The sequence below is a fragment of the Pinus tabuliformis genome, chromosome Q (genome assembly GCF_031772625.1).
Source record: "Pinus tabuliformis cultivar Carrire ecotype Pingquan chromosome Q, CPIR1, whole genome shotgun sequence".
NCBI classification, from domain to species: Eukaryota; Viridiplantae; Streptophyta; class Pinopsida; order Pinales; family Pinaceae; genus Pinus; species Pinus tabuliformis.
In genome coordinates this window covers 925050409-925065168 of record NC_142296.1, presented here as the reverse complement: position 1 = coordinate 925065168, position 14760 = coordinate 925050409, and the positions used below count along the sequence as shown (strand labels likewise).

Genomic DNA, 14760 nt, shown 5'->3' with positions numbered 1-14760 from the left:
GGATAGGTGGCTAAAGGTGTACATCTTGTGCATGTCCCATAAAAATGCACTTTCTTAGCCTCTAGGAAAGTGAGTGGTGGGGGTGGAGGTGTACATTTGTATAATAGAAAATTATCACAACTCCCTCGCCACTACTTGCCCTCTTGTGTGAAGGTTTGCGTTTAGGCAAGTTATACAAATACACACCTTCACCCGCAATCTAGAGAATGGTGGGGTCCACAAATGCACACCTTCATCCCCAATAGAGAGGATGGTGGGGGTCACAAATACACACTTTCACATAGAGAGTTGGGTGGTGAGGGTCACAAACGTACACCTTCACACCCTACCACATATACTCAGAAGAGGTGAAGGTGCACATTTGTGCACTTAAACCTTAAACCTTAGTCTTTCTAAACTTAGTGCATCCATATAATACATAAAATGTCTTTTCTTCAAGTTCTTCAATTGCATCCCTAAATTTGTAAACCCTCAAGTCTTTAGACAATCTTCTTGTCCTTGTCTAGGTGGAGAAGGGATATTCATTATCTATTCTAGTCATTTCTCTACAAAACATTCATGCATCTCTATTTAATGCAATTGTAAAATAATTATCTTAGAAAGACACTTAAGAATGATCTTGGATTAATGCAATTGTAAAATAATTATCTTAGAAAGACACTTAAGAATGATCTTGGATGCACTAGCTTCCTTGACCTTTCTATTTATTTAATGAGATTATACAAGTCTTCAAGTGTTAAAGACGATGTTTTGTTTTATTTGTATCACACATAAGAGATAGTAACTTATTTAATGGAATTGCAATTCTCATAATGAAATGTTTTAACTTATGAAATTTTGACACTACAAATGGATTTATAAACCCATTGTTATTGGAATAACTTCATATTAAAAATTAAGTGATTAAAACTTCTTGTATCTAAAGGTTCTTTCTATTGTGAGTATGTTAAAGATGTGTACTTTCTTTCATATACAACATGGAGTTGATACACAACATTTAAAATAAGATAAAATAAAACTTTTTTTTCAGAGGGAAGATAAAATAAAACTTGAACAAAAACAAGTTTTAATATTGATCATAAAAGAGTATTTCAATGTCCACTTTAATAAAAATAACTTTTATACCAATTTTTTATATATAGAGATCAAATAACCAAAAGTTAAAAAATATGTTTTCCTTGATAATTACTTTCTACTGCCCAATATGATGGGGATGTGTAATTCTTTGAATGTTGAATATCAACTTGAGACGTGACATTGAAAGAAATATATCTATACCAATATAAATAAAATATTTCAATATCCATCCTAACTAAAATATTTGAGTATTAATATTATATATATTTAAAGTAAAAAATATTTTCATATATAAAAAAATAAATATTTTTTTTACTTAAAAGATATGATGAAATTTTCAAAATAATTTTAATTTGTTAAAAAATCTGCCTCGGTAATTCCAACCATCCATAATTTTTTTTTTTACCAAAATTATAACGGAAATTCTCATTTGGTGAATGATAATCGCATTTTGTCGTTTTCTAAACAATGCATGTTAGAATGTTTTTGTATGCTAGGATTTTTGGTGAATCTAGCCTTGCTTTAAAAGATAAGACCGATCGTCATGGTGGTAGAGTCAATTTGTGGGTAGCCCCTCTGCCATGTTCTTATATGAATGCTCCAATAATAAACAAAAGTCAAAAGAACCTCTCACATGGGATAAAATAAGAAAGCAAGCGTGCCTTCCCTTCATAATTATTGCCACATAAAAAGCCCAAATCAAACACATAGGTGATGGACCAAAATTACTCAACATAATCCCATCACATTCATGCCACTCCATAACTACTAATGTGTGTTTAAGTATTTCAATCTTGATTATTGAAATACATATTATATTTCTTTTTAAATTTAAAGGAATTGGTACTTATCTTGGTCCTTGACAGCGACACATTATCTTGGTCCTTGACAGTGACACAACCCCTGGTGCCTCCTGCAGCCAAGGAGGCAGTGCAATTGGCATGTTCATAAACGACAAGTAATGGGTACCGGCAGTCTCAGGCAACGTGGAGTGGAAAAAGACGACAAATCAGATGGTGCCCAACAGCTTTAATGGCGACCGAAAACGACCGCCACGTGGCATTTGCGTATTTTATATTCCACAAATCCACATGATTGACGTAGGGCAGCCACGGCTTTGATGCTCACGGTTGCCTTTATCGGGTTGAATTTTTTTTCATATAAAGTTCGTTGGTATATCTTATTTCGCTTTTTTTATTTATTTTTGATAAAAACAAAACTAATGGTTCGGAAACGCCGACCGATTTGTTAAGAGTATGGAGTGTGAGGGGCCGGGGTCCCATGTGGTATTGTAGTCAGTGTGAAAGCTCCCATTCCTGCTCGAGTGCTCATGGGGCCCCACCAAGTCCATGGTCAAACTTTAACCGCACTAGGGTTTTGACCTGTGGAACTTTTATTCAGTTGGTTGATGATGATGATTAGGGGTGGTGAGGGTGATGGCCGAATTTTTCTCTCCACCATCAACCTCAACCAATGGGGTGTGGCATATCACATTGCAGCGCTTTGTTTATTCTCCTCCGCTTTTGGGTGTCCGGAGGATTTGTGGATGATATGGTGAGTGCATTATTTCTGAAATATCATATTCATATTCTCTTGTCAACTTTTCCAAAATACAAAATACCTTTCCACAAGGAGCGGCGCCAAAAGTAGTCCACAACGTCAAACTATGTAACGTGTATCTTGTCATATACTCGTAATTTTGTTTTGCATTTTGCAGATGCCTTTTTAGACCCCGTAAAATTAACGATTGTTGTAAATTTAATATGAATTTTTCACCAACTTAATAAGGGACGGTGCATGCATTTCATAACCTTTTTTAGTATAATGTGATTTGTCTCTAGCTTAGCTTAATAAGAAAGGGCACATTTCCTGAACGATGGTCGTGTCAAACGGAGTACATATTGTCGTATTGTTATATAATAATAATTAGCGAGCCTTGAAAAGAGAGGAAGTTAAGATCTTCAAAATAATGGATGTTTAAATACAAATCCGGAAAATATTTTAGAAAAATGGGTGTGAATTATTTTATTCAATACCATTGGGGCTCCAAGGGAACCAAATCATTTTCCATGGATTTGAAATTATATTAAAAGCAAGTTGCACCACCGCTGCTATAAAGTGTGAAACCTAGCCTATACAAATATCCTCGCAAGTTGTATGGCAAAATATTCATGCTAAAATGAAGTGATTCTATTTGATAATGTAAATAGTGCACATTCCAATGCAATGCAATGCAATGGAGAGGAAAATGATGAAGCACATAAAAAGGATAAAAACAAAAATAAATAATAATAATAAAAAAAATCATAGACAAATTAGAAGAGCCCATGCATTCCAATGGTATCTTATGGGAATTTAATATGAAATAAGAATTTCTCGGAAAAGTTGTATTGGCAAATCAATGCTTCAAAGTCAATTTATTATTAATAAATATCTATATTTTTATTCTTATATGTTGCATACAGGTTATTCTCCCCATTTAAGCACAATTCCATGATAATTTATACACTCAATAATTGTCACAAAAGATATTTGCTTACTCTTTAACATTACATGGGTTGTAAGTGCGTCAGTGCCTAGTGATATTCACTTTAATGTTTTAAAAATATATAAATTAGCATCTTGTTATTCTAAAAATAATTTAAATTTATAAATGTTAATATTTTAAAACATAAATTATCATTTTGTTATTCTAAAAATAATTTAAATTTATAAATCTTAATATTTTAAGTTTTTAAAGAATATTTTCAAAAATGTTAATATTTTTTAAAAATATTTTTCAAAATTTTATATGTTAATTTTATCTTTTTAATATTATAAATTTTATTAATTATAAATATCATTGAAAATATAATAAATTATTTGATTATCAAATTAATTATAAATATCATTGAGAATCTAATAAATTATTTGATTATCAAAGTAAGGCATAGCTTACATTTCATGTTTTGAATATTAATTAGAGAAATATTAATATTAAATATTATTTTTATTTTTTAAATAGAAGTTGATATTACATATATAAATAATTTCCAATAATAGATAATAATTAATTTTTGAAATTAATATAAAGTGATAAATATATTTATTTATCTAAATTATTTATAATATTACAAAATATAATATACAAAATAGTTTATGATTTATATAGTATTAAAAATTTATAATAAATAATAAATAAAGTCGTAAGTTAATTTTGTAACAAAATAAGTGTTTTTTTTTATTAAAAATTAGATCTATATATATATATGAAAAATTTGACATAAATTTAATAGAGAAAACAAAATAAAAAATTAAATTAAATTAAAAATAAAAAAATAAAACAAAAAATGAATTTTTTGTATTTTAGTGATTTGGTTTAATTTTAAATTAGGTCTTATTATTGAAAAAGATCAAAAGTATATATCAATTTAAATTGTGACTTTTTATGTTGTTGAATTTCTATAATTAGAAGGAAGTTTACTACTTTAATAGTGGTGTAATAAAAAATAAAAAATAAAAAATAAATGAACTTTTTGTATTTTAGTAATTTGGTTTAATTTTAAATTAGGTCTTATTATTGAAAAAGATCAAAAGTATATATCAATTTAAATTGTGACTTTTTATGTTGTTGAATTTCTATAATTAGAAAGAAGTTTACTACTTTAATAGTGGTGTGATAATAAGACTCAATTTGCAAGAAGCATAATTTATATCCATATGCTTCTTGGAGACATCATTTTTTAAGCCTTCCTTGATCTCTCACAAAATCTTCTTAAAATTTGATTCCTAATCTCTCATATGTAAATTTTAAGTTTCTACCTTCCCATTTTTACATATTCCACATAACCTTTCTTCCCATAGTCTTTAGTTGCGTTATTATCCATTAGTAGGGTTGACACTCTTCAAACCACTTTCTATCTTGGTGGTTACATGTTTTTTTTTCTTTTCTTTTTTTGGCTCATCTCAACTAATTTTTACCAAAATCTTATATTTATCTAGAACTACCACTTATTTAAGTATACAGTCTATATTTTAAATGCTTATATAACTTGTTTATAAAAAAAATTACTTATAAAGAATATTGTGGGCCCTTCTACAACTTGTTATAAAAAAATTTGTACCTATGAGATTTAGTTCTTTATGTATTTTATATACTTGATCTTCATAATTCACATTTATAAAATAATATCTTATAAAGGATATTGTTTACTCTTCTCCAACTTGTTATAAAAAGTTTTTGTAGTTATGAGATTTAATTTTTGTAGTTATGAAAAAACTAAATCTCATAATTACAAAAACCTTTTATAACAAATTGAAAAAAAAAATTGGTAAAACTTTAATTTTTATTAAAATTTCACTATAATAAATCAATTATAATATCTACCATAAATTTATGTGATAACTTTATTGGTGATCACCTTGCTATAAAACATGAATTTCAAAGTTCAAATCTCAATTAGTTAAACTAAAAAAACTTCCACCATAAATTATAACATAAAATATTTAAATAATTAAGATTCCACCTCAACCAATGATAAGGCGCAACAATTTTGACTCTAAACATTGTGGAAGTGAAATGAAAAAACACTTTTATACCCAAAATGACAGTGGAATCAAAATGTCTCAATTTTCAAAGTAGTACAAAGGCTCTTCATGCGTATCGGGTTAATTCCTAATCACGAGATCCTTCGCAGGTTGCGAAATTAATCGAATATGATTAGTTTCATAAAAGAAAATCGGTTTCTTGATCCACTCAAAGTTGTCAAAACATTTTATTGCGATGGTCAATAATTTGTATTTATTATACATTTTTGTCACATATTAATTATTTTTTAATTAAATGACGTAAAACCCGTAAAAATTAGTCCCTTTTGTATAAAGAAAGCATAAATGGTTTACCGATGATCTCATATCAATTTGATAATTAATAAAGTGCAAACTAAAGATTTTGGATGAATTTAGTGTTTTGGACGAGATAAAGTTTTAACGTAATTTAATAAAATTTAATAATTTTGTTTTTAAAATAAATTACTTATTTTAGTTTAAATAATCAAATATAATTAATTTTGAAAATAGTTAAATTTTTATTATTTTTCTGACTTGGATGGGGAATTGTGTGGAAGAACGTTCAACTTATTAAAAAAGAAGAAAAAGAGTTGAGCATGACGTACGAGGCCATGTGATGTGGGGTGGTTGAGCAGTATTTGGTCGCCCTTCAAACAAGTTTCAGACCAATTATCAAGTCATAGGTTGGTCAAGGAGGCGCTGAGCATTAGTTACTTTAATGACATGGAAGCTGGAGGTGCTATTCTATTCTATTATAGGGATTATTATTGTTTAGTACTGGTTGACCTAATTTACTGCGATGTGTTACTGGGGCGGGCCCACCATGCATGGAACCCAGAGCTCACACATTTCTCGTCGCCGCTGCAGGTGACGGTGTAGAGTCTACACAGTAGTGCACTCCGTATTTTATGGCTAGCCAACCGCATGATGCGAATTAATTATAGCGCTGCGATCGCATATCGAAGCTGTCTGGTTTTACTTTTATCGATAAGGCAGCCCTGACTCCCGTTCCGTTTCGGAAGCTGTGGCTCAGGATCCAATTGCGAAGGATTATTCGCTAAGTTGACCCAGAGTTGGAAAAGGGACGGCAGTGTGCATTACGCTTTGCAATTACGCCAAAAATTGCTGTTCTCCCTCTCTACTTGCGGTGTGGACACATGTGGATTCAATGAGGTGACTGTAAATGCGAATATTTTTGGGTGTGTGAGAGCTAGGGCGTCACGGTCACCTTTTGCAGGCTTTAATCTTGTCCTCGAACATCTCCCACCGCTCTGAAACCGAGGTGACTTCTTGACTTTTTGCGAGCAGGAGGTCATGAAAAATCGGTCGACAAAGATATTCAAATTAATTGAAACTGAAAGTTTGAACGATGTATTACTTTCATGGCTCGGCGATGGTAGTTTGGTCCATCGTATGAAGAAGGCTTTGGGAGCCTGCTGCTTTGTATCTAGAGCGTAAGGAACAAAAACCAGTCAGGCCTGAAGACCCTAGTATGGGAAGCGGATGGAGACGGGTCCGAGACGCCTTAGGACTCACAGTCTGTGCATCGGCCTCTCGGGAATTCGACTATCTCCCCTCAGAAAATGCCGATCCTGTTGCGGCCACTCAAAGATGTCAACACCTTACAAACCCTAGGTCGCAATTTCGAATCGCGAGAAGTATGCGAAGCGCTGAAGGTGAATCTCCGAACGAAGTGCCGATTCCTTTATCGTCGCTGTCTCCGCCTTCTAAGCTCGGTCGTTTCCGCTCCACCTCTCGGCTTTCCAGAGTAAGTTATCCCTTTCTTGATGAATATTGGAGTAAGTTATCGCTTTCTTCATGAATATCGTTTCGTTGATAGCGTTTTGCACGTTTCTGAGATGATCAAGCTAGTAGCTTCTATGGAAATTTTATTTAGTTTTAGCCACGGATTATACCTGCCGCATCTTGCTTTCTATTCAGAAATCCTGATCCACCTTGGTAATTTCTTTGAAGCGATTGCTTTGCCCTACAAAAACCCAGCAATTTATGCCAAGCATGTGCTATCTCACATCTGAAAGAATTGTTGGAAAAGTTCTTATCTCACATCTGAAAGAATTGTTGGAAAAGTTCTTGGGATCAATGGAAAGCACTGTAGTACTAACATTCTGCACGAGCCAGTTAGTTAATAAAGATTCTTTTATCTTTTAGGAGACGCATTATTTGTTTTGCTGGACGAGCTGGTTTGTGACAACATTATGTGACTGAAGGTTTTTCTCTTCGTCCTTTCAGTTTGGTTTGTGTCTTGTGAAGGTTTGCTTTTCTCTTCGTCCTTTCAGCCCTCACTTGTTCTTTTGAGTCTTGGATTTCTGCAATGTCGTACTTCAATCTTCCCTATGATGAAGTTTCTTTAAGTCTTCAAATTTCTTCCGGCCCTTGTCCTTTAAAGCCTTTTGTGTTTTCCAGAGAATTGTTGATTATCTCACATATTGTCTGGTCTGGAATGATCGAATATGCTGCAACTTGCAGGATAATAATAGAGTTTATGTATGTGGTATGATTATTATTCATGATTGGAAAATATAAATGATGCAAGAATGATAAGCTATATCAAACCCTAATGCTTCATCGTCATTGATCATTGATGATCCCCCTCCAGAGCACCTGCGCAATATGCTTGGAGACAATGAAGCCTGGCCATGGCCACGCAATATTCACCGCAGAGTGTTCGCATGCATTTCATTTTCCCTGCATCGCCTCCAATGTCAGACACGGTAATCTCATTTGTCCCGTATGTCGAGCGACCTGGAACGAGGTCCCGTGGCAAGTTCCCGCAGGCCTTCACAAGAATGAGATGAAAGCAGTTGAAAATGGAGAAACGTCGGGACAAGGTTCGAACCCTAGACCTCGGATGATGACTGCAAGACAGCAAGAAGCCCTCAGAAATGCCGAAGAAGAGCAGAGGAGAATGGAACCCGTCTTAAGGATTCTAGATGAATCCATCGCAAGTTTTAGAGGGGATGACCAGCTGAACCCTCCAGAACCACCCTTATACGATGATGATGAGCCTCTCTGTACCGATTTCACAACAAACAACGAGGAAACGGACCCGGGAACCAGCTGCATGCATGAAATCAAGAAGACAAACATCGAAATAGCCTTGCATCCCGAAGTTGAAGCTGTGGCTGCCGCAAGTTCATGCAATTTAACAGTTCTTGTACATCTAAAGGCTACGCAGCGTACATTACAAGACACAGAAGCGACTTCCTCGAACTTAATGTCGCGTGGCCGCGCGCCGATTGATCTGGTTACCGTTCTGGATGTGAGCGGAAGCATGTCGGGAACAAAGCTTACGCTCTTGAAACGGGCAATGGCATTTGTTATCTCCAACCTCAGCCCTGTCGACCGGTTATCCGTCATTGTTTTCTCGTCAACTGCTCGGCGAGTTCTCCCGTTAAGACGTATGTGTCCTGAAGGACAGAGATCGGCGAGGCGTGTGATCGACAAGCTGGTCTGCACTGGAGGTACAAATATCGGCGAGGGTTTGAAGAAAGGCGCCTCAGTCTTGGAAGATCGCCGGGAAAAGAATCCCGTGGCCAGCATAATGCTGCTTTCCGACGGCCACAATACATACTGCTTGACACCCCGTAGCGCAACAGAGAGGCGAGCCCCGCTCATACAATCGTCTAGGCAGGGGCATGGTCAGATTCCCGTCCACGCTTTCGGCTTCGGTGTCGACCACGATGCAGCGACGATGCATAGAATTTCCGAGGAATCCGGTGGGACTTTCTCCTTCATACAGGCGGAATCCCTTGTACAAGACGCCTTTGCGCAATGTCTTGGGGGATTGCTGAGCGTTGTCGTCCAGGATGTGCAATTGACGATTTTACGTCAATCGGACGGCGTTCAGTTGAAAAATATCCACGCCGGGAGTTATCAGACGGACATCCTCTCTGACGGCATTCACGGTACTGTTAAGCTCGGGGACCTTTATGCGGACGAGGACAGGCACGTTCTTGTCGATTTAAAGATTCCGTCTACCAAGAACTTCAGCATGAACATTATTGGCATTAATTCTACCTACAGAGATCCCGTTTCGCAGCAAGTAATGCACACAGAACAACAAGTCTTGTCCATTTCGAGACCTGATGCCGTCCACGACAGGGCAGCAGCGTTCCCCAATTTGGAGGTGGAAAGGCAGAAAAACAGGCTGAGAGCAGGGAAGGCAATAGCCGAGGCCAGGTCTTTGGCGGACCGTTCCAAAATGTCTGAAGCGCAGCAGGTGCTGCAGAGAGCAAAAGCTGCAGTGAGTGGAACCGGAGGCGAGCTTTGCAAGGAACTGGAAGCGGAGCTAACGGAAATTCAATCGAGAATGGTAAACCGGCAAACTTACGAGCGTTCGGGGCGAGCGTACGTTCTGTCCGCTCAGAATTCTCATCTCCGCCAACGGGCAACAACTCGAGGAGAGAGCATTGACAGCAGCTTCAGCAGAGAATACCGGACTCCTTCCATGTTAAACATGATAACACGTTCCCAGAGCATATCCATGGATTCCAGTAACGAAAACAATACTCCGCCTTCTGCATGGAAAGTTGCGGATAAGCTCGCCAAGGTGGCAGTGCTTCGGAAATCTTCAATCAAGGTCAGCGATTTGCATGGTTTTGAGAAGGCTGGTTTTTGAAAGGTTTTATTATCTTTATACATTTAATGTAATGTCCAGATTCCACTGTTCTACCTCCTTTGATGGCGAAGTTCTGTGTTTTTATTTTTCTTCGTATTCGACTCTCATGAATGATGTATAATAAATGTCAAATTCTCCTATCACGAAATTCGAAACTCAGACCTGCAGCGTGAGCTTGTCAGTAAGTTGGGTGGCGCTCGTGCAATGATAAACGTCCTAACTTTAATCACAGTGAATGACATTTCGATACCAGGCGGGTCACGGAAGTCTCGAAAGGACAGGTGTTCTAAACATATTATTTAATATTAAAATTTATTTGGCTACCCACTGCTAATATTTCTGCGCTGGAGTCCGGTACATGAATTTTCACATGTCTGACACTCTGGTAGTCGACCTGGTTTTCATATGATGCTTGTGTATTGCGTACAACTTAAACAACCAACAGTGTCAACTAACGTTCTACATATTTCAAGATTTGAATGTAGATGCTGTTCCAGGTTTGTTCTCAAAATATATCGTCGCTTATTTTTGTTTAAAGCCCAGTTTAATTCAGGCAGAAACTATATATGGGGATGAGTAAAAATGTTTAAAAAACCTCTGTTTTTAGTAATTTAATGCATCCCTTAATTTAGAACCTGTAACAGGTTCATTGACATTAAGTTTAGTCGAATCTTTATTCACGTAACTTCCATTATAATTGTTTTCTTTTAACTCCCATAATGCATTTCAGAATTCATCCATTTCCGAGTATGATCAACTTATTCACGTGAAGCAGATATGGTTTCAGGTTTATATTTGGTTTAGGGGAAGTATGATGCAGTGTAGATTTATTTGAAGTTAAACCAGTGAAGTTAAACCAGTGTAGATTTATGTGGAGTTAAATTAGGGTAGATTTATTTTAAATATAGATGTAATATATGTTAAGAGGGATTAAATTTTTTTAGATTTTTTTGGAGTGTAAAATTTGAAAAAAAAGATTGTATGGTTATTCATCTCAATAAATTTATAGTGATTTTTTCTCTTTGTATAATTTTTTATTGGTTAAAAAAAAATATTTTTGAAAAATTATCAAAATGTAAAATAACTAAGCTTTCAATCATAACACTTTATCTTTTCAATATATATATATTACATTAAAATATTTTACATAACATATACATTAAGATATTTTATCTATGGACTACATTATCTACACAAATATTTTAATGTTGTTATTAATATGTTTTTAAGTGTATATCAATATTACTTAATCTTGCATATTAAAATATTTTATTGATGATTCATGTTGAAATTTATCATTATTATGAATATTTTTAAATTGGATGAATTACAATCTCTCTCTTATTATTATTATTAGGGAACATTTGATATTTTTTATTTTCAAGTATTGTTTTCTTTGACATGGTATATTTAATATATACAACATTAAAATATATTTTTTTAACATTTTCATTCCATATAGAGATAGATATGAAGTTGATATCTGTATAAATTAGGTAACATAGATTTTCAAATAGTTTATTCGTATCCTATATTGAAATATTTTTGAAAAATATAAAGTCTAAATATCTTACTCACAATTTTTTTAACTTTTAATAGCTTACCGTTTTTTTGTTTTTTGTTTCTTTTAAGTTGAGAGTGAAATATTTTACCGCATTGGATTGTAATGTCAACTCCAAATCTAATGACCATATTTGAATTGGGATTATTGATGTTTTGTAATGCTTTTAATTAAAACTAAATAAACATGCATATTCATTTTTGTTTTTTAATTATAGCTCACATTGCTCTTCCATTTAAAGAATATTTTATTTTTATTTTAAATGAGACATGTCAGAAAGCATTCAGCACATGTTTATCTTAACTACAAATCTACTAATCTTTCAAAAGAATCAAGATTTTCAAGAGATAATTTTTTTTTGTGTAAAATTTGAGAAAATGCTTACACCTCAAGAGATTTAATTCCTCTATACATTAAGAATTAAGATATATCTATGTTGATTTTTAATGATATTATTTGTATTTATATAAATTTCACATTTCTATATATTCTTTTATTCTTATTTTATATTTTATTAGAATAGATAATTTAAGAAAAAAATTGTTGTAAATATTGAATTTTTATTTAATTCAATTTATTATATTATAACTTTGTTTTTATTAATAAAATTATAAACATTTCTTTTTTCCACTGGAAAAATCATAATATACATATCACATCAAAATTCATATTAGTAATCATGATATAAAGCATATAATTAATAAACATTTAACAATTTAATAAATACAATTAATAAAAGTATAATTAAAAATAAAAACATTCTTAAAAATATAAATGTGAAATTTATATAAAATATAAAATAAACTATAAATTAGGATTCATCTGATTATATAAATTTAAATAATAATTCATATTCTTAACCATCAAAATTTCATATTTAAATTTAATTAAATAATTGTGTACCTTTATGTAGTGATTTGACTACTATATCTATGAAGGCACACTTACTTTATCTCATCCCTGGTTTTGAACTCTTAATTTCTTAAAAAGAAATCTGTGCTTTTAACCATTACACCCATTCAAATTATATATGTGTTACGAAAAAATAATTTTTGAAATTTAATAATTTTCATTTTTTAATAAATAAATAATTTAATAAATATTTAATATAATTAAATTTATAAAAAAATTATTAAAAAAACACAAATATAAAGAATAAATTTTTAATAAATAGATAATCACAACACATAATAATATTAATAAAACTAATTAATTTATTGCATTTTACTTATAATTTTGAAGGAATGTAACTGATATGATAGAGGTATGTTTATTCCATTTTTGGAATTTTTTGGTTTAGTATATGTGTTTAAGTTTTATATGAAGTGATAATTATTTTTTAAATTTTTAATTGGTTATAAAGTTTAAGTGGGTTTAATAGTTAAGAGTAATTATTTTGGGAAATGGGTTTCTTTTTTCTACAAATAAAAAGGTCTTATGCACCAATTTGGTGTTTGGTTTCATTGTGACTTTAAAATTAGAAATCACATCATATTATTATTAATATGGTCATATAATTTTAAATGGTTGGTCAATGCGATAGACAACTATAATAAGCATTAAAACACTTCATAATACATAATACATTTCACATTCTTAAAATTTAAGAATAAAATAAAAGAAAATCAAATCATAAAACTAACTAACTTGTAATTTTATTTTAAATCACTATTGGTATTTATAAAAGGAATTAATATATAAGTTAATTATATATACATTTAAAAAATACGGAACAAGATTCTTATACATGGAGATTACTTCCACTTTACCATAAACATTCTTGTTTTGTAAATAGGCTTTGTTACAATAGGTGACTTATTAATATCATCTGGCCAAAAAATCATAATTCATTTCATATGACAATTATTTGTATCACATTTTTTTTAATTAATCAATTTGAATATAAGAACAAAAAGAGCATAACTACTTTGAAGATAAATCTCAACCTTTGATTTATGTATATTATTAAAAATATTTAAAATGTTCTATTAAGGTTAAATTCCTACCCTCCATTTAATCATTATTAATAACAAAATTAAAATTTTAAAAACAACATAATTAATAAAATTTTATAAATTAATATAATATATACATGTTTATTAAATTCTTGTAAATTTTCAAAAATGTGATTAATTTGATACAAACATGAATTTTTTGGATATAACACACTATATATAATTTTAGTATTTCTTGAAAATTGGTTTGTTATTATTATATTAATGAAATTTTATCTTACATAAAAAATACATTTTATTTTTTAACAAATTTGATGGGTAAACTAAACAATTATTTTTATGATTAACTCAAACTCATCCCATTTACATATTTTCGAGCAATGAAGTATTAATTTTCTTTTTCCACTTTACTTGGCTTCTCAAAAGTCCATTGATGGTCACAATTTGGTTTTTTTTTTGGGACTTTTCTTAGCACTTTATTATAAATTATTGTTGCCTCATATCCTAAATGACAAACAAAAGGGCTAAAGTTCATTCTAAGTAATATAATACTTGAATGAGTGATGAAATTTGATTTCTCTAATCACCATAGTTTTTTTAATCTTTTATTATTATTTTAGTTCATTCTAAGTAATATAATACTTGAATGAGTGATGAAATTTGATTTCTCTAATCGCCATAGTTTTTTTAATCTTTTATTATTATTTTAATATTACATTAGTGTTGTACCCCATAACCTTACCTTAGCCAAAATTAAATTTTGTGGGTTGCCTCCATAAACAATTCCTCATCCATATTGACTGATAACACCAAATCTCCTATTTCCCTAAGCTTCATAATCTCCTAGTGGCTGAAAGCTTCATCTTGCTTGATATCTTCCCTTGTCGTAAAATGAAGGCAAGGATTGTCTACATTTTGTGAAAAAGCTTTCTCTCTCGTTCGTTCATAAATACCCCATATCAGAGATAGAAGGTCAGACA

The 14760-nt window shown here is 32.0% G+C and overlaps 1 protein-coding gene across 1 annotated transcript; it reads left to right on the top strand.

Annotated features, from left to right (window-relative positions):
• The first annotated feature begins 6826 nt into the window (after positions 1-6826).
• Positions 6827-10587, top strand: LOC149222487 (E3 ubiquitin-protein ligase WAV3-like). Its single transcript, XM_089385460.1, has 2 exons — positions 6827-7393; positions 8243-10587. The coding sequence occupies exons 1-2, from the start codon at positions 7118-7120 to the stop codon at positions 10262-10264; spliced, it is 2298 nt and encodes a 765-aa protein (XP_089241586.1). The 5' UTR covers positions 6827-7117; the 3' UTR covers positions 10265-10587.
• The last annotated feature ends 4173 nt before the right edge of the window (positions 10588-14760 follow it).

Bases quoted from the DNA above. Each gene is read 5' to 3' on its own strand.
- LOC149222487 (XM_089385460.1), top strand. From the start codon at position 7,118: ATGGGAAGCGGATGGAGACGGGTCCGAGACGCCTTAGGACTCACAGTC. The intron at 7,394-8,242 runs GTAAGTTATCCC...ATCCCCCTCCAG, and splicing joins CCACCTCTCGGCTTTCCAGA to AGCACCTGCGCAATATGCTT.